Below are 25,812 nucleotides of genomic sequence, written 5' to 3'. Positions count from 1 at the left end.
CGCTAGTTGCGAATTCTAGACTGTCCGACCATCGCTAGGATTTACTACTACTTTTTGCCATTCCACTTTTCTCGAACTCTCGTGCTCGTGCTCAATCGTTTTTAGATTTGTTCGAAACTCTTCTAATCTTTTACAGACTTGTCTATTATTAGTTTCTCTATTAAATAGTTCAAGTATCCGGGTTCCTACTTGCGGCACGTAACCGTAAATACGTTTTGACCCGTTTTCAATAGAGTGCAACAATGTCTTAAGATATTTCAAGACACTCTAGGCGGATGCTTTTACCATACGAGTTTTGACGAACCAATAAATGTCTCTGTTTATAAAAACGAGCAAAAATAATACGCGCGGTATAGTTCACGGTTAAAATATTATTCAGTTCATGATTACGCGAATTTTCATTTCTCAATCGCGATACGATATTTCCAAATAATTTTTTGGATCCTAGTTAGATCATTCTGTACGAAATTTGTCTCATTTATTAATGCGTTTTTGTATTTTCTTCTTTTTTTTTTAACTAAAATAAAAACAAAAAGGCGCAAAATCAATAAAAATAATATTCGAAACATTCGTGGTATTTAATTTGTCGCGAATAAATTTCATGGAATATAATTCGGCCCCGTCGACGCAATTATTTACAGTGGAAATAAAAGTCGACGTTAAATAAGATTAACGCTTGTGCATAATGTCGAATTATTTAACGCAAAAATGCAAAACGTTTTTCGATTTTGCATTACTCGTTTGTCGTTCGCGTTGCAACGTTTTATTCGATAATAAAAAATGCATTATAGCACGATGCTTGATTAAAGGGATAAACCAAAGATATTTAATCGAGTTTTCGTTGGAAATAAAAAAAACGTTAATGAATTGATACACGGATATGATCAACGACTGTTATTAAATAGATTATATAACGATTGATCGAGTATCCATAGCAATTTATCTTATTAAATATACCCCTCCACCTCACATACACACACATATATATATATATATATTGACACACAAATGTAATTAGATTTTGTCAAAGAAATCTGTTACACATGGTAAATATGAAAAAATTGATTTATTTTATATACTCGAAAATATTTCGATAACAATCGATCAAAATTCATTATACAATAAATATCTACGTCCCCGTTCGGATTCATCCAAGTTTAAAGTTACCTGTGACGCAGATTCCTTTCATCGAGGTCGACCTTAATCCACCCCCTTAACCCTCTCCTACCCTTCAGTTGGTGTAGTCTATAATATACAACTTAACGAGTAGCTCGATCTGTCCAAATTGAGATCAAGAGGGTTGGTCGAGCTCAAAGGGGAGAAATAGAAGAAAAAAAAAAAGAGAAAATAGAAGAAAAAAAAAAGAAAGAGGGCTAGTGAGAAACGGAAAGACGCTAAATAGGATCAAAAGCCTTTTGGGTTCGATGACTTCGGATAAAGTTTCGTACTATTGTGCGAGCTTTTAGAAAAGCTTCTTTTTCATTTTTTTCTTTACCGAGTCTTTTATCCTTTGTCCCTTTTCCCTCGCTTCTCTTTCTATTTCTCGTCCTCTTTCTCTTTCTTTCTCTCTCTTTCTGGATGAAGGGAACGAATACTGAACGAGGACACGTTTGACGCATCTTCCTCGTAGACGATGCAACCGCGATGCGATAACGATGCCATTAAATGAAATTTCATGTGAATTTTTTTAGTTTGATACTTTGAAACGCGTTCATTTTGATCGCGTAATTTTTCTGGAAACGAATTTTATATATTATACGAATATTATATATATATATATATATATATATATATATATACTTTGTTAAATATAATTTAAGGAATCATTTTTATACATATATGTATATATTATAAATATATATTATTATTATTATTTGCCAGCAGTACACACACTCGCACACATATTCATATCATTTACATAACAATACAAAACACTCACACGTATGAGAAAAATATATTTTATCTAGGATTGTTTTCGCATCTTTCAGCATTAGAAAATGATCGACGTTAGTGTTTTAATTGACACCGAACAAACGTAAGAGTCAATATTTTAACAAAATTCGATAATGAAATTCTTAAGAATGTTTGAGAAATATGTGTCAAAATATTACGAAAAGAATGAAAATTTAAGAGAATGTTTTTTTATATAATTTTATTAATTTTATATAAATATTTAAATAAATCGAGTAACTTACCCCGTCCCTTTTAAATCGTCATACTTATAAGCTTCCGATCAGATATATTTTAAATGTGTTTCTCGTTGGAGAGTAAGTTTTTGAAATGATTTTCTTGGGAAATGGAATTTTAATATTTCAGGTATTTAATATCTCAGGTATGGAAACGATAACCCCGTTTTACAAGTTCAAACTGGCGTGGAAGCAAAGTTGTACATCTAATATATGCATGTTAAATATTAAATTTTATCAATGAAATACACACGTGTATAATACGATCATCGATTAAATGTTTATGTTAAGAATTTTTTCTAAAGAATTTAATTTAACTTTCCGACCCTTTCTTCGTGTAAAGATCAAAACTTTTTAGTTTCGATATGTTAAGCTAAAAACTTTTCAACCTATTGTCGTTTATTAAACTCAGAACTTTTCAACCCACCTATGCATATTCTTTTTTTTATTAAACTCTATAAAATTTATTTTTCCATCTAACATAAAACGAACTTGTGCATAAGAATGCATGTGAAATTTCTTTCTTCGTTTTCTTGCTAAAGGTTGAGTATTGGATATTACTCCTTGCACAGTTTATGATCACGATGGACTCCTACAATTGTGTAAAATTTAAAATAAATCGATCTCCTGTCAACATGGCTCTCTCTTTGTCAATTGAATCATGGAAACCCAAGGTTATACTCGAAATAACTGATGTAAGGGTTTTTAGAAAAAACGTATAAAAAAAATTGTATTATATACCAGAATTAGGAGTTTGAGGAGATAATTAGATTATATATGAATTTACAGGATGCGTACAGTTAATTCATTAATTCATTTCATGAATTATACGAAATATAACTTAATCACACGTTTTAATACCTACATATATATATATATATATATATATATATATAGTTTCCATATGACGCGCGTTACAAAATAACTTTATTTGCACGTAAAATATGAGTTTTTTATAACGTGGTTTATATTGGTTATAGAAGGTTTTACTGTATATGTATAATATGTATATATTTGTATTTATATATATATATATATATATATATATATATCTATCTATATATATATATATATATATATATGTATGTAAATATAAATAATTATATTTTTAGATAATTTTTCTAAAATTAGTATTTATATTTATCTGTTTAGAATTAAAATAGTATTCGTTCTCGGAGGAAAAAATAAAGAAGAATTTTGTAGAGGAATAATTTTGTCGAAAAGGTAAATACATTAATAAAATAAGAAGTATAAGAAGAGTTAAATAATTTTAGAATGAAAAACGTTTATTTGAAACATAAACTACGTTGACATAGATAATAATACAAAACATTCAGTCCTGTTTTAATTGATCATATCATTAAAATTTCATTCTTTCATACATAACACACGATCATAGTGATCATAGTGTTATAAATATATAACTCGTATATTTAAATACACATACTTCGTCAAACATTCATTCTTGTAAACTTTCTTTGACTAATTTGTAATATTTACATGAATGCTTTTATCAATTCACATTATTAATTTCTAGTTATCGAGATTCACTTGTTAATCATACTGCCAATTAATTTCGCATATATTCGTACAGGTATATTCGCACAGACACGCGGGGATATCTACAAGGCACTAGATGGGTCGCACAAACTAAAAAGTTCGTAGATGAAAATTCATTTTCTCTATCATCTTTCAAACTTTCCTTCCATCTCGCGTTATCGATTTTACAATCATCGACAATTCTCTTTTCCTACATTTTCTTTTTTTTTTCACACAATATTCTTTATGTCATCGTGTCATCGCATCGTAGTGCCGTGTCAATCGTTCGATTGCAAACACGTAGGAAAAGATAATATTTTTTTTTTTTTTTTTATTAATCTTCGGACGGGAAGAACGCAACTCCGTGAATTGTATTTTTTTATTTACTCGACAAAATACCCTTTCGCACATTCCCTGTAATTTTATTAATTCAATTAATCAATTTGTTTTATTTTTTTTTCTTTGAAATATTTTGGACCGAAATATTAAAATTTTTTTTTGGTTTCTTTTTTTTGTTTCTCTTTTTTTTTTATCTATCTTTGCGTTATGATATGTACTGATCGGGTCGTTGACAACGCTAAAAAAGAAAAACCTAAACGATTTGTCTCTGTACTCGTTTTTCTCTTCCTCAGGATTACTCGGAATATTTTTGTTTTTTTTTTTTTCATTTCCGTTCATTTAAATCAAAGAGTTCGTCGCCCTGTCGTCCTTTCGTTTATAATAAAATGTGCAAAACGCGATCTTGGTGCCTCGATCGATATAATTCGAGGAAGATACCTTTGATTAGAAAAAAATAATCGAATGAAATTCTCGTCTATGCATGGCGGCTACATTGAGAAAATTTCATTTCAATTTTCTCTTACGAATAGAAAGAACGGATTATATTTTAGTCGATCTTTTTCAAATGTAATAATACTAAAGCACCGTAACTCGTTTAATTGATTAATTTCAAAATTTGACAGTCGTATACGCGTCGACGTTAATTGACATTTGACATTGCGCAAAATGCGACGCAAAAACTTTTGCGCCCGTATTTTTATTTTCTTTTATTTTATTCGTATATTCAATTTTGAAACGCCGAAAATCGCGAACATGCGTAGATATTTAGAAACGTCGATGCGTTCGACTTTTTTGCTTTATCTTTTTTTCTCTTGTCTTTTTTACTTTTTTTTTTTCTTTTCCCTTATTTTTCTTACACACGCGAGTAAAATCGGTTTAATCCTTCGCGATAGTCGCGAAACAAATTTTTTTTTTAGCACCAATGTGTCGTCGATTCGCATTAATTATATCATCATTCGAAATATTTGAATAGATTAAAAAAGAGTACTCGTAATTTTGGAATTAATTAATTTTCATCGCGAAGGATTAAACAAATTATTCGAGAACGATCGATAAATCGTTCGACTAAAATTCGACTAAAAGGTGTTTCGTTGAATATGGAAACTAACGAGTTACGCTAGTCAAAAATGTTAAATCTTAGGAAAAATTCAACTACCTTTTTCTCGTTAAATTGTCGACAATTTAAACTCGACTTAAACGCTTTTGCGCTAATTGGATGATTAATCGATAAAACTGCTACGTAAGAATAAGATCAAATATGCGAGATAGTCTTACTTATAGACCTGACACCCGAACCGTTTTTTCTTTTCTTTTTCTTTTTTTCCTTCGAAATAATCGTGCCGGTTATTATGACAGTGGCCTAAGTCAAAAAAATTATCAAAAATTTATATTTTCATGATTTATTTTATAATAGAAATATTATTTTCTTATAAAATAAATCATAAAATTCATTTTTCTTTTTCTTTTTCTACTAATTGCTTCACTTCGTTTCCACTGTCACAATTAACGGGAACAATTAATTCATTAATTTATATTTTCAATTATGCGTGTATACGTACGCAAATACGCATGTACAATATATATATATATATATGTGTGTGTATGTGTTTGTTTGTATGTATGAGTAAACAAGTAATTAAATCTGTCATTCTCTCTTTCTCTCTCTTGTTATGCTTCTTGAATTTGTTCGACTCTCGTTCGTAATTTCTCATCAAGCGATAAATTTCGTCGTGAACACGTGCGACTTTTTCAACGATAAAATATTCAAATGTTTTCTATTTTAAAAACTATTCAGTCGTCGGCGCGGCTTTACCTTGCTTTGGGTATCTCTTTCTTTTTACAGAAATCGTTAATAATAATCGTAATATTATAATATCTAACGATATATTAATGTCATATCGTTTCGCGTCTTTGTATAGAATATTTCATTTAACCCTTTCGTTACTACCAACCCATATAAGGGTTAGTCACGTACGAACTACCGACCCATTTAAGGGTCGTCCCTATTCGACGGTAACGAATTTACATGGAACGATGATACTCGTGTTCGAAATAACGAAAGTGTTAATCCATATTCTTTGATATTGTGATAATAGGCTCTCTGGATACAATATAATATAATATATATATATATAGTTTTTTATATATAATATACGAATTTGAATATGTAATTGGATGTGTAGATGAGAACTTTGGCTTACATTGTATTTTTTCTTTTTTTTTCTTTTTTTTCTTTAATTATTTTTTGTTTGTTCTCAAGAAACGAAAATTAATCGTTAGACTCGCGAAATAATTTACACCATGACCTATCGTTTAAAAGTTAATCGTTTTATACTTTAGTACGCTAAGCCACATGACATTAAAGGTCCTAAGAGATCCTCGTAAAAATCTGATGAAAAATTTGTTCTATGTTTTTGTTGATATTTTTCGTATTTTTTATTTGTTTTCTTTTTCTTCTTATTTACGTCTTAATCGTCCCTCAATCGTATTATGAAAAATCACGCTTAATTTGAAAATTTTCCTCCCTCGCTCGAGTATCGATTAAATTTCATCGATTAGAGTGAGTTGTTTCGAAACTCGAGTTAGTTTCGAGATAGACCGTCGATAATTTAGTTTTCTCTAAACCTCGTATTAGAAATTGTTATTGAATAAAAATATGAATATTATCACATATACGTATACGATGTGTATTTCATATAAAATACTTTAAAAATAAAAAATGTAAAAACAACGTTCAAGCATTTTTCGGCAGCACATCGACCAGATATACTCGTCACGAAAAACTATTCGTGAAATCGAATTGATATATTAGGCTGATATATATATATATACATATACTTGTAAATATATACACGAATTGATCCCATTCGATGAACGCATTTCGTTTTATCTTCGAAAGCCGAAGAGGTACGAAGAAATAGCGAAGTGAATGAATTGAAAAAAGGAAACAACCAAACCAAAGTAAAATAATATCAGACGTAAAATAAGACAGGTCTCTCAGTCCAATCTTATTGATAGAAGCCACCATGAGTTTGGATCTCCAATTTGTTGAAAAAGATCTTCGAAGTTGGAACGAAGAGACAGGAAACTTATCGATAGAGTCCTATCGAGTTTTGACAAGTGCAGGACATCATGAGTTGTTGGGTTGCATTCTTTGGGACTCTTTGAGTTGGTAAACCAGAAAGTCCTCTTACGTAGGTATAAGAAACCGGACTTCTGAGGATTCTTTTGGGACTCTTCTTGGCGTGTTTCTTCTTGTTCTCCCATTTGGATGAAATTTTAAAAGTTTGGAAAGCACGCCTAAGAGTTTCGGCGGTCGATGGCCTTTTCAAACTGTCGCTGTCGCTGCTACTGTGAGCATCAGACGGACTTGGCGAATAGGAAGAAGATTCCCCGCTTCCGCATTGATTTCCCCTAACGTCATTGGGACTCCATGATCTGGATGATTTCGCTCGGGTACGTTCGGCACTTCTCTGCACGTTGGTCAAACGTTCCTGAGATCTCGTCGGTCTGCCACGAAATCTGTCGGGATAACAATGATTTCTGGATGATCTGTTAACCCGGCAGAGACGTTCGGCGCTACCACGACGCGACAATCTTTCAGCGCTACCACTGCTTCCACCGCTGCTGCAACCACTGTCAGTGCTACACTCGTCGTCAATCAGCTCCAATCTGTGACCACTTGGATCTCGCTGATGTTGACGCGATAGCTGTTGCTGTTTCTGTTGCGTTAGCGGTGCCTGCCGGTAATCGTGGTGATGATGATGATGATGGTGATGATGATGATGATGATGATGACGACGAAGTTCATTTGAATCGGTTAATCTCGTAGAATCTTCCATATCTCCTGGATTGGTATTCACCAAAATTACAGGTAATAACCTGCCCCACTCAGTTACGCTTGCACTGAGTCGGATAAGACTCTTCTTGGTTTGATCCAGGTGTACAGTGTTTAATGATCGATCTCGATAATTATATTCGATCTATTTGTGTTCCGAAAATTCTTTCGAATGAAATCTTACAAAAGCTTCAAATATTCTTTAATACAACGAAACACCTTCCACTTAAAGAAAGAAAATAAGTTCACCACTTCAGCCAATCAAGACTATTAATCGAAGTTAAGAACTAACTTTTTCTTCTTTGGTTTCTCGAGCTAGTAGCAGTGGATCGGTGTATCAGGTAAAACGGTTCTTCCTGAACGTCGAAGCTTTGTTTACGATTTCGAACTGAGCTTGTCGTGGCAGTCGCGCACCTTTATAGACCCTCCTAAGCGATGTCATCCTTTGCGCATGCTTGCCGCTCCACGTGAGGGTGTGAGCGATCCTCCGATAATGTTGAATAAATAGACGAGGACAGTGAGTGAGAAAGAGGGTGTTTCGAAAGAGGGGATGGATAGGTGAATAAATATAATCCCTTATCGAATACCTTTGAGATTTCCTCCTCGACATTTTATTATTTCCAAAAGAACATTCAATGAAATTGTAAGATCTGCTATTCAACATTTTATTGCTGTTACCCTAATGACGTTAACCTCTCACGTATTTTTTTCCAATTAGTCAATCATAAAATTCCATTCAAATTCAAAGAAGAAAATGTCACAGGGATTGCATCTCGCGCGTCGTCAAAACCCTTTTTCAGGTTCACTTGGTAAATCACATTTCAAATATATTTTCATGAACTCTGACATTAGAAAATTTTCGAGACGTTCCAAGAAGTTTAGAATTTATGTTAAATATTGAATTGCTCAGAATGTTCCTGACAAATTTAAACTTATAAATAAAAGGACGATATATTTTTATATATTTCATTTATTATTATCATTATTATTTATACTAATATTTAATGTATTTATAAATCTTTATTTTAATATGTGACGTAATATTACCAAATCGATAGAAATTGTATAATTTGTTTAATAATAAAAAACAATTACAGTATCAAATATAAATGATACAATTAATTTTTAATAACTAAAACGCGAACACACATAATAGTTTTGATTTTAATTAATCGTTTAATTTATATTACCAATACACGAGTAATTTATATACAAGGAAATGTAAAGGGATTAGAAAATGACTTGGAACGTTTATTTGGACGTTCGCATCGTTTCAGACTCAAGATATAAATCAAAGCGGATTAAACGGTTAAGGTACGAGTCTAAGAGACAAATATTACAATGTCGATCACCGTCGATTTAGGAAGATTAAATGGTCCTAACCTTTTGTTTTCTCTTCTCTTAAGGATGAGTAGATCCAGACATGGATACATAAAAAAAATAAAAATAACATGACGTAGGTTGACAAATTCCGTTTTGAATTATTGTTAGATACATAATGTGATTAACTTTTCTATTCGTCAAAAGGAACCAACACTCTATCATACTTGATATTTACTATTAAACAATATAATAACAATTCTTTTTACTTTTATCATCGTTTTACGTTTTCAAAGGTTCGCAGGAAAAACATGGTTTGCTTGCAAATGAATTAATAGATTTACTCCGGTCAAGGTTATGACGTCATACCTAAAACAAAATCGAATCGTATTTCGTTTAACATCGAGTTGCCTAAAAAAATGTCGCGCAAAATTTTAAAACACATTTGCATCCACTTTTCTTAAAATGAGCTATCAAAATCTTTCGAGAACAATATAATATTATTATAATAATTATCATAAAACTTTTAAAACAACCCTGTGTGTATGTGTGGGTGGGTATTTGTAATATATCAAAAAATCGTATTATTTTTGTCCAACCCGGATAGAAATTTTTCTAATTTACCCGTAATTGCTTCTTTACAGGTAACAAACTTTACGATTTCCTTCTTTATTTCTGTCACTCATTAAAAAGCTTTGTAGCAAGTTTTGTTTGTATCTAATACCTTTGAAAGTTAAATATTCTCAACTTTCTCTGAGATTATGAAATGTAATTATACAAAACTTCCATTTAGATTGAAGCTAAAAATAGTATGAGTCTTTTTAAAATTAGTGTAACCTGTAAATAAAGATTTTTATATATAGAGAAAAAATAATAATAATAATTATTAATATATATATATATATATATATATATATTATATATTATATTGTTATGTATATTAAATCATTATATATAGAAATTACAGTAATAATAATAATATACGTAGTTAATATGATTATTATTATTATTATTATTATTAGCATGATAAGCTAATTAACAGAGTTATAAACACGATGTGGGCGAATTTGTTATAAGATCATAAACACGTGTAGAAATTTGTTACTGCAATATAATACGCATATACCAATCGAGATTTATGCAAGTCAATTCTATTATTGTCATTTTACTTATAGCACCCCTCTTTCCGAGCGTAAGCAATCGAATAAAATATGATCAATAACTGAAGAATAATATATATTATATATCCGTTTTTGAAATCGTCACTTGCTATACTTTTTCCCGAAGGTAAAACCGATCGACTTTTATCCAAAGCTGAGGATTTCCAGTTCTTCTTACGAATCTTCCCCCTTCCCAACCCCTTTCCAACCCCGTTCAATGCTATGTGTTAAGAAGAGGTCTACGTACTTGCAAAGTCCACTTCTATGTGGGCGTTCCTATTTTGATCCTTTTCTTACATTAGAAGATGTTAAAGAAAGTACATATCTTGTTACCAGTTGACTTCTACTTGGGGGGAGGGGGGGGATAGAAAAAAGAAGGGGGAAAAAAAAACTTCATATGTCAAGCTAGCGTGTTTTTTCTCTCTTTCTCTCGTTTCCTTCTACCATTTTCTTCTATTATTTGACCACTCAGATGACATTGCATTCTCACTTCTGGGTATCCCTTTCTTGTCTGCAAGAAAGGTCATCGAGGTACGAATCCGAGTTACATCCGAAGAACAAACGAATGGTGATATTGGGAAAATTGAGGAAAGAAAAAGGGAGGCTTAATTTTAATTGTCAAATTATCTTCAAACTATCCGTAGACTAGATAATTCGGAAAGGAGTTTATATTAGTTTTAGGTTTTGGGGAGGGAGGGAGGAAAGGGGGTGGGTAATCTCAGGGGGCATTGAACTCGACGATCGATCTTAAAGGGTGGATGAACTACTGTTAGATATATTCTCGCTTCCAGTGATGCTAGTATTGTTGGTATTGGTGATGCTGGAACTTGGAGGAGGAGGTGGTGATGGTGGTGGTGGTGGTGGTGGTGGTGTTGGTACGCTGCAACCGCTGCTAGCTGTTGATGACAATTGTGGTGGGGTGTATGCACTCGGGAAAGAATCAATATTCCTCTTTCCTCGGCCTCAAATTGTTAACAATTTTACTCCCCTCGTTTCTCCAAAATACCACGCTTCTTGTTTTCGTTTATATTATTAATTTCATTCAAGTTTAAATATCCGAATGAAATCGATTTTTTATCGAGAAACCGTTAGTTTGTTATTCAAACATGATTATTACGGTTATATTTATTACGTAATATATTTACGAGAGATCTATTATTACTGACACAGATAAAAAATCTTGCTTCGGTCTAACGGAAAATGTTTGGGAATTCGTAACATTGAAATTCTACTAACGGGGAGATGATCCGTTTTATTCGTGTAATTTATCCTACCCGTTTTGTATGTTAACAAAACAAGCAGTAAGCTTTTTCGGTGGGCGTAGATTATTTTGACGATAGCAGCAGTCAATCTGGATTTCGTTCGAGGATCATGAATGCCACCTTATCAAGATGTAATTTAACCGTGTCCTCAATTGCGAATGCTTGACGAGAAAACAACATCCTGCGATCTCTTTCACTTCTACTACCATGTCATGTGTAATTTTCAAACGATTGTGAAATATTACTAATGTCCTTGATAAAAAGTGTACAAGGAAAAAATATAAAAGAAAAACAAACAAACGGAAAAGTATAAAAAATAAAATTTAAGTAAATATAAATCAGATGAGAGAATCCTTGGCCTTGGATTAATCAATGTGTTTCCTTTATGGTAAATGCATAGTGATTAGAGTTGCTATAGGATATTCAGAATTTATGATACAAAAAAGGAAACGAAGCATTGAAAATTTCGTTCTTTTTTTCACTTCGTACTGTTTTTAAACATTTTTTCTCGTTATCTCTTTCTGGTCCTTCCTTTTTCCTTCGTTTTCTTTTTTTCTTTTCTTTTCTTTTCTTTCATCTCGTCGGGAAGATTAATTCGAATCTCCTTCGACGTTTCTGATTCCTTTCGTCGACAAATCGCCGTCGGGAACGATGAACTTGGACAAAAGTTGCAGAACTGTCCTATGTGCGTTTCGTGCTTATCCGAACAATGATTTGTCAAAGAAAATCTTCGCGTAGACGATAGAAATGATATTTTCGTTAAATAGATATAGTACAAATAGAAATTTTGTAGGAATCATTGAGCTGGAAGGGTTCAAAGCGTTTCAACAAATCGCTGACTCGTCGCCGGGACGATGAACTTGGACAAAAGTTGAAGCATGATCTTGTCTAACTTTTCGCGTGCTTTTTTAATAAAATAATTTTGCAAAAAAAATCATTTTCTTTTTTTTTCAATAGGAAAAAAGATGAAATTGATTATAAATCTTTGTAATAATGAATAATCAAAATGATGTTTTGATTAAAACGGATATAGGATTAAGAATGTCTAGAAATCTATTGATTAGAAGAAACATCGTTTCATCATAATCCAAAATCATCCATACATAGGCGACACACGTAATCGTGACACTTTGTTTACGTTCACGTAATCTTCGGGGTATTGTTATCGTCTATTACGTAATTAAACCATGAAATGTAAAAACAAAAGGTTCCGTCTTACGCAACCATACGCTGTAGGTACATGGACAAAATGTATCCGAGGAGGATTTGTTTCGTTCGGAAAATCAAGGGTGGTTGCTCAAGTTAAAAAAAAGAAATTTATTGAAAATTTCGAGAACAACTCGTATTTTATTTCTATTTAAAAAAAAAAAAAAAAACAACAAACGCAAAAAAATAAAGAAATATTTTATCGGAACATTTTCATTGATGAAGAAAAAATTCAAAATTAAGATCAATACTCTTACGTAGTGATAACGTGTCGCGATGACAATCCAACTTTTAAATGTTAGTTAAATCATATCATCATTTGTACATATAATATTTCCAAACACCGGTAATCTCAAATATTAGTTTTCTTTAAGCTTTCATGTACATCAAATTCTGACAAACGTAAATAATTATTTCTCATAACAGGTTGTGCAATGGACGCAAATATAATATAAGCTTTCCAGAAATAGAGTTCGTTGCGTACATTATTACGCTTTGACACATTTCCTATTTGTTCGGATATTCAATCAGATTTGTAAAACCGTTACGCTTTCGTTCACAAAATATCTCGTAATTATATGCGTTATGTCTGGTGATAATAATAGAAAGCAAAATGAATACATAATTTTGATGCTTATCAAATTGTTTATTCGTTTATAAAATATTTATCAATGTCGATCAACCATAATCAATGTTTATCCGATAAAAAAATTAATATTACATTTGATTATCTCATTAACGATTTTTAATATAAATTGTTATTAATAGTAAGTAGCTTACGTGAACGCACATCAATATTTTCCCCGTATCAGTTTATACATTAACACGATTAGACAATACTGTCAATTAAGATGTTAAATATATATATATAGTATTAGGAATATATAATATTACATGATTATTTATGGATATAGAATATAACCATCTGTGTCTAATTATGCATCTACCTAATTAATTGTAGATATTATTTTGTATTACGTGTTCATATTTATTTACTACAAGTATATATATATATATTCGATTCAGATTGGTACAATTCCAGTTACCCTCTTATCAAAGATTCGTAGAAGACAACAATAGAGTAATTTAATGAAAAGAATCTTTATAAATTTATATCATGTAACGAACGTGAGCAAGATGTTCGATATGTTTATCTCAAGTGCATTTGCTACATTACCTAAATTTAAATTCACGCCATATTCTCTTGAAGTTTTCAACGACCTTTCGAAAATCAATCTCCCGTCTCTTCCTTGTCGCGTGATTTAAATCTTCTTCGATTTATTAGTGGTAGAATGGTTTGCAACTATCGAAGAATTAACTTTCTAGTTTTTTTTCAGAATATACCTTAGTTTGTTAATATCTGCACGTATTTTCTTCTTATAAGTAATATTCGTATATTCGATCAGGTAAACTTTATTAAATGTCTTTAATATTTATAAGATACGTTATCGATAAAATAAATAGAAGGAATGATATTGCGTTACTAAAAATATCAAATAAATACGCATTTCTTTGATTTTAAACGAATGCAACAAATCCAATCTTCAGAATGATTCGAAAAAAAAAAAGGAATCAATTTATTCGAAGAAATTATAAATAACTTGTGGTCGCAGGTGCGAACCTGCTGTTTCAGGGACGGCCAACGAACCCTAGAAAAGGAATACAGAATATCTTGCTACACTGCATGTGTGTGTGTATTTTTAGTTACATATATTTTTTCTATTATTTTACATATTATTATATTTTCCTTTTTATATTCTCCCTTTATCGGGTTCGTGTTACTTTCTTTACTAACACCTTCCCTTACACCGTTCAATACTATCACAGAGGTTGCACACGTGTCTTTTTACCGCCTTTCTGGAGTCAACAGCACACACACGGGTTTTTTTTGTTTTTTATTTTTTTAGATGGGTCACCTATCCATGTTACTAGCCATGCACACGTTGCTTGACTTTAAGGATCAATCGGGGAATTAGTAACCCAACGTGACTAGATTTTTATATATATATAATATTATTATATTTATTATTTATTATTATTAAATATTCTTAAATCAATTTAAAAAAAAGAAAAAAAAGAAAAAACAAGAAAACAACGAGATTCTGATGAATTCACCCAATAACAAATAAATAATTAAACGTTAGTATAAAAAATATAATAGAAAATCTGTGATTGACTGAATAGATGAAATTACGATTGCAGACCTTGGTTCTTTGTTTGGTGGCCTTGGCAACGAACGATTGTAATCCAGCTCCCGACGAATACATAGCTGGTGTATAATATTCTTACGCGAGAGAACATACCAACACATTATTTTATTTTCCAACGATAGATAACTTCATCTGTGTTCGTTTAAAAAAAAAAAGAAAAAGAAAGAAAAAGAAGCACCATTACACTGTAACCAGTCAAAAATAGTTGCATGATGAAAGCTACGAAATCAGACGGCATCAGTCGATCACGTACGATTACGAATTTTCGAGGTGGGTCTGTTCTGATACGTGACGAGAATCTGCCGTAAATTCTGATCGAACTCGTATGAAGGAATTGTAGACAGTCATATATCGTGCACATCTACGTATATACCTGTTAGGTATCTATTTACATATGTAGAACGTATACTAATATCATCAAGTTTCGAAGGAAGAAAGTAGTCAAGGCAAATTCGTGCATTGCTTGAATTATTCTTTTTTTTTTTTTTAGTTCTTTCCAGGTTAACTGCATTTAACTTGGAGGAACCAATCGAATCGAGGTGAAAAACGTGTAAAAGTCAAAACTCAATGCTTTTTGCTTTTCTCAAGCAGATTTATTGATTCTTAATTGCATGTTTACTGATGACTGGGATCGATTGAAAAAGGAATCGAAGGGATAGGATTTTATTGAGGACTTTATGGGGGAGAATGTTTTTGGAGGATTTTTTTTGTGGATACGTTTTGAGTGATAATGCGTGGAGATAAACGGAAAGAACAGGATAAGGGGAACGAAATAACTAATTGCAAGTAAACAAGGGGGAGAGAGAGAGAGAGAGGAAGAGGGAGAAAGAGGAAGTTAAAAAGATGGGAATCGATGAATCGTAGCCGAGTAATTCTTGATGATTTTTCTTCTTTTTTTTCTTAGTAGTATCCAGCTTGGAATGGTTGTGGGCGTAATGAAAGATGGGCGTACGGCGAACCATAATTATAAGCAATTGGTACAGGATACGTTTTCGTGTAGATCAATGGCGCAGCCGCATTGGAAAGTAGTGGTAAAGCACTAATACCATTGTAGGAAGCAATAAGTTCTCCAGGTGCTGGCGCAGGTGCAGCGGCGGCGAAAGCCAAAAAGGCGCCGAAAAGGAACTAAATCAAAGGACGATCATTTTTACATTTGAATTCAACTAAACATTTAATTACTATTCTGATTCCATCAATTTTTCTACGTCATTTTGATCGTTAACGTTTGTATATGTTGTTGTTTTGTTGCATTTTGATTTTCCATGTTTATAATTATTTGTATAAAAGTAGCGTAAATATTTAGATAGAAATAGAATTTGGAAAAGTGTGACAGATATTTTTCTTCAAAATCACTTTAGTATACTACAAAAATCGAAATTATTTCACAGAGGTATTTAAAATATCGGCATCTTGGACCGACATTTTCTAAACAACACTGCAATTATAGATATTCTAAACAAACTACTATAATACTATTAAATATGCTAATATTCATTATATTCTTCTCTTTTCTTTTTACGATAAAACAACTATCATCAGAATACTTTCTATAAAACTTTCTACGTTGACCATTCAAAAATGAATACAAATTACAACTCCGTCGTCTATCTTTAATTAAGAAAATAGAATAGGTATTCGTGTTACGTTTCGTAAATAATAGATTAGAACAGGAAGATGAAGATTAGAACAGTAATATGAAGAAATAATTTGGTAATATGAGTCGAACTTACCAACTTGAACATGTCGATTCTACTTGGACTGATTGGTGGTACTAGAGTAATACCTGAAAATACGAGACGCATCTCTCTTATATAGGAGGAGGATTCTAGTGAATCCTCTTTACATCCCTTTCCCCTCGCCCTACGCATTCAATTTCTATACTTGCTAGGCATCAGACGGTGGAGGACATCGCCCCTTCATCTTCGTCTTCTTCTTCGTCGTTGTCGTTGTCGTCTTGTGGAAAAGAAAACGAAAGCAACAGTTTGTTTCTTCCTCATCTCCCCCTTTTCTTTTCTTTTTTTTCCCCGTTTCTTTTTTTCTTCTTTTTCTTTTTTTCTTTTTTCTCTTCGTACCGATGCAACCGACCAATGAAAGCGATGGATGTTTCTCGACGCTTTACAAGAAAGGCCTGACCATGCAACAGAGTAACAAGTAGGGAGGTCATTGCAATCCCCAAGGTTATTCCCGCTCCCCAAACCGGGTTCTGAGTTTCTCTCCTACTTTTCCAATTTGACCTCGGGATTATAAAAGACTGCCGCGGAATCGGAAACGTTTAATACTAGTTCATCGTGATTGATCCAAAAATTCTCATTGAAAATTAGACAAATTATCTAACAATAAGTTTATTCGTTTGTATTAAATCGTCCCGTATGTTTCTTACTTGTTCAAATAAGTTTTAAGTGGACTATATTTTTTATTTTTAATATCTTGTTAATTAAATAAATTAAATTAAATAGGAAATGATATATTTTTGTTTTAAAAATTTTATGCTTGCATAGCACGCACACCCGTTAATATGAATTTTGAATAAATTGAATAAAATTTTTATATTTTCTTCCGAAAAGAATCTATTTATTCTTTTCAGATTATTGTCATCCTTTCTCTGACCATCGCAATATCCAGTCCTAACATCATTGTCATCTTTTGTCAATTTCTGCGAAGCCAATAATCAACCACCCTATGCAACTCGATGTTGCATTTATCGGCTCGTATTACAATTCTCTAATTCCTTTTTCCAATTCTGAAACTCGATCTGCCGCTTGCATTTCAATCTGATCAACTCGAACCTTCAAATTACCTACGGCCTTTAATTTCTCACCGAGTCCTTGAACCTCGATCATTCGCATTTACAATTCGCATTTACGTAGAACGAAAAAACCTCTTTCTGTCACATAAATATAATATCGAATAGGAATTATATTAAATATCCCTTTCTCTCTTTAAAAAAAATAAAAGAGTAAATTAAATAAAACATTCATCGTTTTTATTCTCTCCCTTTTACGAGTTCGTCGAACTTTCCTATTAACACCTTTCTCACACTTATTCAAAATACCACTACTAGAGAGAGGTCGCATCTATTTCCGCCTTTCTGAATTTAATCAAACAACACAGACGATTTTTTTTGTATTTTTATTTCTCCGATTGGATCACCCATTCCATGTTACTAACCGTGCCCACGCTGCTTGACTTTAGTGATCGATAGAAAATTAGTAATTCAACTTGGCTAAAACGTTGGCAATAAAATATAACATATTTGCTAGCTGTTGAAATTTTATTTCTGTACAATTATTGCGCGTAAAGCTTATTATAAAAATGATTCTGAAAATATTCATATCCGTGCAATCTATGCACTCATTTGAACGAATATAAAATGCAAACTCGCCCAACACGTAAATTAACGCGTAAATTAACACGTGAACGAGAAACGAGAGTACTAGAGCTTGATTAAAATGTGAATGGTATTTTCTTTCTCACATTTTTTCTCCCTTTTTCTTCCCTTCTCTTTCTCTCTCTCTCTCTCTCTCTCTCTCTCTCTCTCTCTTTTATAAGTACCAACCAGACTCGGCGAACTTGAACTTGAGAAAAAATATACGGGCTTTACCTTGAAGTGTTCTCTGACATCACATCGAGATCCGGTTGAAGCGAACGTTCTCTCCAAACAGGATTGACCATACACGGAAAATGGTAACACATTGCTAACTTTTTCAACGATCACGGCTTTGAGATTATTTGAATGATACCTGAATATATCTTCGAGGATTAATTAGATTCCAGACTCAAAGTTCATTATTAATGTGTATTGCATACTCGTGATTTATCATTTTTTCTTCACACACAACTCATAATCAGATACAAAATGCTAATTATATATCATAAATAGGATACAGTAATAAAGGGTACCATAATAATGAGAATACCTAGACTATTAAACACTAGTCTAGATTGAATCAGTATTGTTTTGATTACGTGTTTAAATATAACTGTTTTAAGATAACGAATTGTAAATGTTAAGTACAGTTTATTTATAAGAATTCGTAATATGTAAAAGACTCTGAACAATAACGATCGAGGTAATATTAAATAACTTTCTTTTTAATTTTTTTTGTATAATATGTATTTTTCCAAAAAAGTCATAATAAAATTTCAGTTGCTGAAGAAGACCCAATGAAGGGACGAAAAGATGTTTAACCTGTCCAACATCCCTGCGACACTTTTATTAATAATGTTAATTATGTACCAGGATTTATATTTTTCCAAAATAATCATTTTTCTTTTTTAATCAAAAGACAATTACTTGAGCCCCTAATTATAACTATATTGATTAAAACGAAAAATTCGTTGAAAATTCATTCAGATAGTTATATGTATTTTTAATAACGAAAAATAATTGATTCAATTCATAAAAAATGATTTAGTAACCCTTAACATTTATATCATCGATTTGCTTACCGTCTCTTCGATATAATAATTTCATTTCAAACATAAATTTTGATCTGCATCATATCGAAGAAACAGATGAGAAAACTTATATGAAAATATTTCCTTTTTATTGATATTGGTTTTTATATATTTTACTGATGTAACGTGTCCTTCTTGCAAATAGACAACAGTTATATAAAGAAGACCTTAAAGGGTAAGAAGTTTCTTCGATAAAAATTTTCTTCCCAATTTTATTTTTCATTTATTTATATTTATATTATAATAAATAATATAAAATATAATATATAATTACAATAAATATAATATAAATATAATATAATAATAATAAATATAATAATTTAATATTTATTTTTTATTTATTTATTTTATATTCTGAGAATATTTTTTCTCGTATTAAAAGGGAAAAACTGATTCAAAATAACAAACAATTGGACATTTTTCTTCGCGTGTATGTATTATGTCACACCATTCGTCGTTTATTGTTTAAGTTTCGTGATAAATCTATATCATCGAGCAAAAAGAAAGAAATAATTTAGGTATAAATGAATCAATGTAGGTGTAGTCCTAGTAGTAGGATCTTCTTTTTATTTAAACCCTCAATGCAAAATCGTATTTTTTTCTACTCTTCAATAAATCTATATATATATATATTTAAAAATAAAATTATAAATTTTATTCGATAATAAAAATAAATAAAACCATTGACATACACTTTTAATTTCAAAGATTATATCATTTATGTTCAATCAAAAATCACTAACAACACTTTTGACTCAAAATGATATTTTACGTAGCTTCAAATTTCATAAAAAATCAAATTTATATTAACCATTACTCTATAAAAAGTATCAATATATTATCCAAACGTAATTTTTCCCCAATCAAGATTTTTTCTACGAGCAATAAATATATGTAACTTAAATTAGTATAAATATTAAAATTAATAACTTTAGACGGAGAACATAGATGATGTATCAACGTTGAATTATTTTTTTTATTATTATATCACATTTATCATTTAACCTTACGCGTACGAACGTTAGTTGGTAATTCTTTATCATGCAATGTCTTTTTAAATTCAGCTCATGTCAGTCGAAACCTGAGCTAATCGCTTGTACCTAGAGCTTGCCACATACCATTCCACACGCGAGACGCGTAAAATAAAGAGAGATTAAGAGAGAAAAAGAAAGAGAGACAGAGGAATAGAGTTGGGGGAGTTTTGTACTCGTATATGACCTTGCCATGCATTGTCCCCAAGTACGATTCGCGGTCGGAGGGATTATACAATAACTTACCATAACATAGCTTTACGTAATTTCTATTGGCCGACTTCAATCGTATTGCACAAACCTCTCGAAGTCGAAGAATCTCCTATGTAAATCGTATTTAGGCTCGATCAGTCAATACAATCGATTTAAACAAGGACATCGTATTCTACGCTTCCAAGGATAATGCGCATCAGTGCATGGTGCAGGACGTGCACCAATCATCATACGTCGATATTGTTTCTTTCTCGAAATTCACTAAAGAAATATTTCAAAATAGAAGAAAAAGTATTCCAATGATTTTTAATACGCAAATAGAAGTATTATTTGTTCTTTTATGTTATTTACAAAAACCATGAAATATTGTGTTCGTAATTTACTAAAATAATATCTCATTTTAAGAATAGAATCTAATGATAACGGGCACAGATAGAACCATTATTTTTATTATGATATTTAGAAATACTTCGAAATATTAGGTTCAAAATTTTCGAATAAATATATCTGACTAATTGTAAGAATGGAAACTAATGATAAGGGCATAGATCGAATCATTTCTTTTTATTAACATATTTAAAATAGAATTGAAATAATGCGTTGGCTGATAAAATAAATTATTTCGATGTTTGCAGTATTTTCTAATTAAATACAACGGATTATTTTTGCAATGAAAATAAAATAAATTTACAATTCAATTAAATAAACAGAATAATATTTAATATTAACAATTCCAACAGTATTTATTGGTCGAATCAATATACAATAATCTCGGACAATGAATTCAAATGAAAAGTAGAAATTCGGGCAAAACGAAAGTTACGGAAGATATGAAAGGAACGTTTTCCTTGTAAAGCTTATCGATCGAAAATCGGTCGGGGGGAGGCTCTAGCACTTGAAACAACGAATGAACGCTTTGCATTCATCCACTCAACAACAGTGAGAGCGATTTCGAACGAATTATTTCGCAAGGTTTTCAAACGAGACGACGGGGCGAGGTTGCTTGTCTCCTATAAATTCGTGGCAGGAGAATTCGTCGTCACTCGTTGTCCACTCGTCGAATCAACAAGTGAATCAAAAATGTTCAAGCTCCTCGTAAGTGAAAGCACCGTTTATCCACGAACGAACGAACGAACGAATAATTTATTATTCGAACGTAGCAATCGTCTATTATAATTTTAGTATAGAAAATCCTACATTTGTTTCTATTATAATTTAAAATTTTTTTATATCTAACAATATAAATAATACTGGTACACATTTTTTTCATTTTATTTAAACGATAAATTCTATTAAAAATTGTTTAACAATCTAATATCTCTTAACTTCTTGTTCCATTAAAAATTTGAAATATTTGATTTGTTAATGAATTTCCAAAATTTTACATTATATATTTACATTATTGGAGAAACAAAAAATCAGAGAATAATTTATCTAACATATATAAAACATTTGTTTCAGAGCATCTTCGCCCTCGTAGCGGTCGCGTGCGTAAATGCCGCCCCAGGTGCATTATTGGCAGCCCCAGCAGCGGTTGCGGCTGTTCCAGCACCGATTGTCACTGCCAGAAGTAGCCAAGTCATTGCAAGAAATCACAATACGTATGCTGCCGCACCATTGGCTTACACTGCAGCTGCTTTACATGCACCAATAGCCGCACCAGTTGCTGCTTACACCGCACCAGTTGCTGCTTACACCGCACCAGTTGCTGCTTACACCGCACCACTCGCAGCCACACATTTGGCATACGCCCCATCATTCCCTGCAGTAGCACGTGTTGCATATGTTTAAAATGCCCTTCCCGCTGCACTCGTCGTTCTTAAATAAGCCTATCAACCAACCAAGCTGTTCTCCCGATTCGATTATGTGTCAATTGATCTTATATTAGAAAAAATATATTAAGTTTCTTCAACCTACATTTATCGTCACACTTTATTTCTTTAATGTCACATCCCTTTTAGTTAATCATCAATTAATAGACTGTGAGGAAACTGTTTTTCCTATAAATATTACGATTTACATCGATGAAACGTTCTATATCTATACGTCTGACAGGATAATTATTGAATATAAATATAGCGTAGCGTCTCTCTATGATTTCCTATCAGTAACATTAACTTGTCGATACTTGAAGCTATTTTTCTTCCCCTTTCTCTATCTCTCTTTTTCTTTCTCTCTCGTTATTGCAAGTCGATAACAATCGAGCTCGAATATGTTCAGAAGGATATTGAAAAAAAAAAGTAACAAGAGTAATAGTTCTATACCGATGCGAATATGAAAAATTTTTGTATTAATGCACGAGGTGAACAAAACATCTCGTTTAAGCGAGAAATGGAAATGGCGTTGGATGGAAACGAACTTTAAAAACAATCAACGATTCTGTTTGACTATTTGTACCTCTTTCGTCGTAACTATTGTCGTATAATTTGAAAAAATGTAATAAAAAACATTTAAGAAATAAATAAAACGTTTAATAAATATTTCGATTGTTGTAGTATATTTATAAAACGTAATATAAAAATAATTATTCAAGTATTTCATTCGTTATCCCCTTTTTAATTAAATTATCATTTTAATAATTAATTCTAATTTGTGTGTGCGATATTAATATTACTTATTTATATAAACATATGACGTAGGAATATATAACGATATTAGCCAACAAAATGCACCGCTAATATCAATGAGTAGGACAAAAGCCTTACTGTAATTTACAATTACATAGAGTTTATGCAATTGTTTTTGTAACTTTCTTCTCTGACGTTGTATTCATTATATTATTTTACTCGATAACATAATCATTCTATATTTGTTTCAAAGTGGAATCGAAAATCCAATAAACGATGAATTTACACGCATATATAAGAGATACGATGAAATTGGGAAATTTATATTAAATATATAACACACTTGACGTGTTATTTCGGTATTTAACGCAATACAATTATGCAAGATTTCATTTAAAGATCCTTTAACTGGCGATTAAATCGTTTGAACGTATCCACCCCCTCTGTAAATTAATTTCTGTTTAAAGTCATAACAATAGTTAATAAATATGCAAGAATTTGTAGAAATCGTTAAACGTATAATAGAGACGTGGCTTATCACTAAAACCTTAACGTTCTAGGTCGGTTCATCATTTACGTAATCTATCGAGAGCTCATCGTGAGGTTGGTCACGTAGTAGAAAGAAAGTATTGAATGGCCGTTGGGACTGGTATAAAAACGATACCAGTTCGGACATTGGCATTGTGCAGTGCTTCTTCGAATCAAGCAACATGAACTCTTTTGTTACGGTGAGTTCTAATCGGATATCAAGCAATATCGTTTGATCGAATATCTGTTAACGTAAAATGGCATTTATTTTCAGGTAACAATCGCAACTGTGCTGGCAGTAGCGCAGGTTGCCCTGGCCGGAGTAGTTCCTGCGGCTCCACTTGTGGCCGCACCAGCAGTTGCTGCACCAGTAGTTGCTGCACCTGCAGCTATTGGTTATGCCAAGGCTGTACCATACAATATTCCACCATACGCATCCAGAGTCGACATCAACACCAGAAACATCGCTGCCCCATTGGTCGCATCTGCACCCCTCGTAGCTGCAGCACCAGCAGCTTCAGTAGTAGCCGCAGCACCAGCAGCACCAATTGTAGCCGCTGCACCATCCGCACCAGTTTTGGCCGCGGCACCAGCTGCACCAATCGTTGCCGCACCTGGTTTATTCCAACCAACCTATGCCGGAAGTTTGACTGCTCCTTTAGCTCAATTCGCTGCCGCCTACGGACCAACGTTTTTCGGTTGAACGATGAAATTTGGATCTATCGAATGACTGTCTTTTGATATTTGTTAATATCCCTTCACCAATAAAAATTTCTTACCAATCTTAACAAAAATCTTACTCTTATTTTCATACTCTTTGTTTTATTTTGTAAGGAGAAATATTTGATTATTTGCTATACTATACGAAAAAATGTAACAATCTTCCTTCAACCTTTTTTCATTGTTACAACGAAACGAATTATTTTATCCAAGGTGATAATTCCCGCCAGGCGACTTATTTTTTGCCGAGTTAAATTTTTTCCAGTATATCTCCCCTATGATAATTTTACACTTTCGAAGAAACAACATACACGTCCTTTCCGCAGGAAGGAATTGCTCGAGATATTCTCGATTTTCCCTTTTGCGGAAAACAGGCTTTTATGTGGCTAACGAAACATTATTTTATATTTTTTTTTTATCAATGCAAGTGCTTATCTCTTTTTCTCTCTGGATGTATCCTGAAAGTAGTCGGAAGAGAAAAGGAAGAAATAAGCAGGTCCTGTGAAAGAAATCCGGGCAACGATCGACAACTCGATCTGGTTCAACCTTGCAGCAGCGGAAACCTTGAAGATTATATCCTGCTTTTGAAATACGACTGCGACGAGTAGGAAGAACATAAAATCTCTAAGAATTATTCTCCTATTTGCATAAAATTATTATAAAGAATGAAGGGAACGAAGTAAATAAATAAATTATTTGTTTGATTCGTTAGATTAAAAAATATCAACGTTAACGTTTCTTAGGATTAAAAGATTGAAATATTATAACAATAATGTTATTAAGAATAGTTTAGTCTATTGTTAGAAAAAACAATCATTATTCTAGAACAGTGATTTTCAAACTTTGTTTCTAGGAACCCTGAGATTCCACGAATTATTGTTTAGATATATTATATTGTATTAATATCATTTATAATACTTGAATAATTTTATTTCAGGAATAAAACGTAAAAAGCAGTATGCAAAATTGAACAAATGAAAAATTAATTTTGTTATCATGAAAGGTTATATAAAATGTTTTTACGCTCATTAGGGTTCTGTCAATTGAAAAAGTTTGAAGACTATTGGCCTAGAATAAATAATAAATCGATCCTTCGATTTCCTACGCACTCGTATTATTAGAACTTTCGTTCGAAACCAAGACAAATAAATATCGTGATAGTAATTAAGTTTAAACAAAGGTACGAGAGAAGTTCAATAAAAAATGAAGTCCAACGAATAAAAAATTTGGATCGA

The 25,812-nt window shown here is 31.9% G+C and overlaps 2 protein-coding genes across 2 annotated transcripts; one reads left to right on the top strand and one right to left on the bottom strand.

Moving 5' to 3' along the window:
- Positions 1-3,451: 3,451 nt before the first annotated feature.
- On the bottom strand, positions 3,452-8,286 carry LOC122525912 (transcription factor MafB). Its single transcript, XM_043648950.1, has one exon. It carries the CDS (start codon positions 7,904-7,906, stop codon positions 7,154-7,156), a length of 753 nt encoding a protein of 250 aa, XP_043504885.1. The 5' UTR covers positions 7,907-8,286; the 3' UTR covers positions 3,452-7,153.
- Positions 8,287-21,700: 13,414 nt separating this feature from the next.
- Positions 21,701-25,080, top strand: LOC122525939 (calphotin-like). Its single transcript, XM_043648982.1, has 5 exons — positions 21,701-21,857; positions 22,224-22,547; positions 22,651-22,744; positions 23,933-24,057; positions 24,132-25,080. The coding sequence occupies exons 1-5, from the start codon at positions 21,843-21,845 to the stop codon at positions 24,558-24,560; spliced, it is 987 nt and encodes a 328-aa protein (XP_043504917.1). The 5' UTR covers positions 21,701-21,842; the 3' UTR covers positions 24,561-25,080.
- Positions 25,081-25,812: the final 732 nt, after the last annotated feature.

The sequence above is a fragment of the Polistes fuscatus genome, unplaced genomic scaffold (assembly GCF_010416935.1).
Source record: "Polistes fuscatus isolate 324 unplaced genomic scaffold, CU_Pfus_HIC Scaffold10, whole genome shotgun sequence".
Taxonomy (NCBI): domain Eukaryota; kingdom Metazoa; phylum Arthropoda; class Insecta; order Hymenoptera; family Vespidae; genus Polistes; species Polistes fuscatus.
Note: the sequence above shows the minus strand (reverse complement) of the source record. Positions and strands in the feature narration are given on the sequence as shown.

Coding starts and splice junctions, on each gene's coding strand:
- LOC122525912 (XM_043648950.1), bottom strand. CDS start 7,906: ATGGAAGATTCTACGAGATTAACCGATTCAAATGAACTTCGTCGTCAT.
- LOC122525939 (XM_043648982.1), top strand. Junction 22,745..23,932: donor TAATCATCAATTAATAGACT/GTGAGGAAACTG, acceptor GCTCATCGTGAG/GTTGGTCACGTAGTAGAAAG. Junction 24,058..24,131: donor ACATGAACTCTTTTGTTACG/GTGAGTTCTAAT, acceptor ATTTATTTTCAG/GTAACAATCGCAACTGTGCT.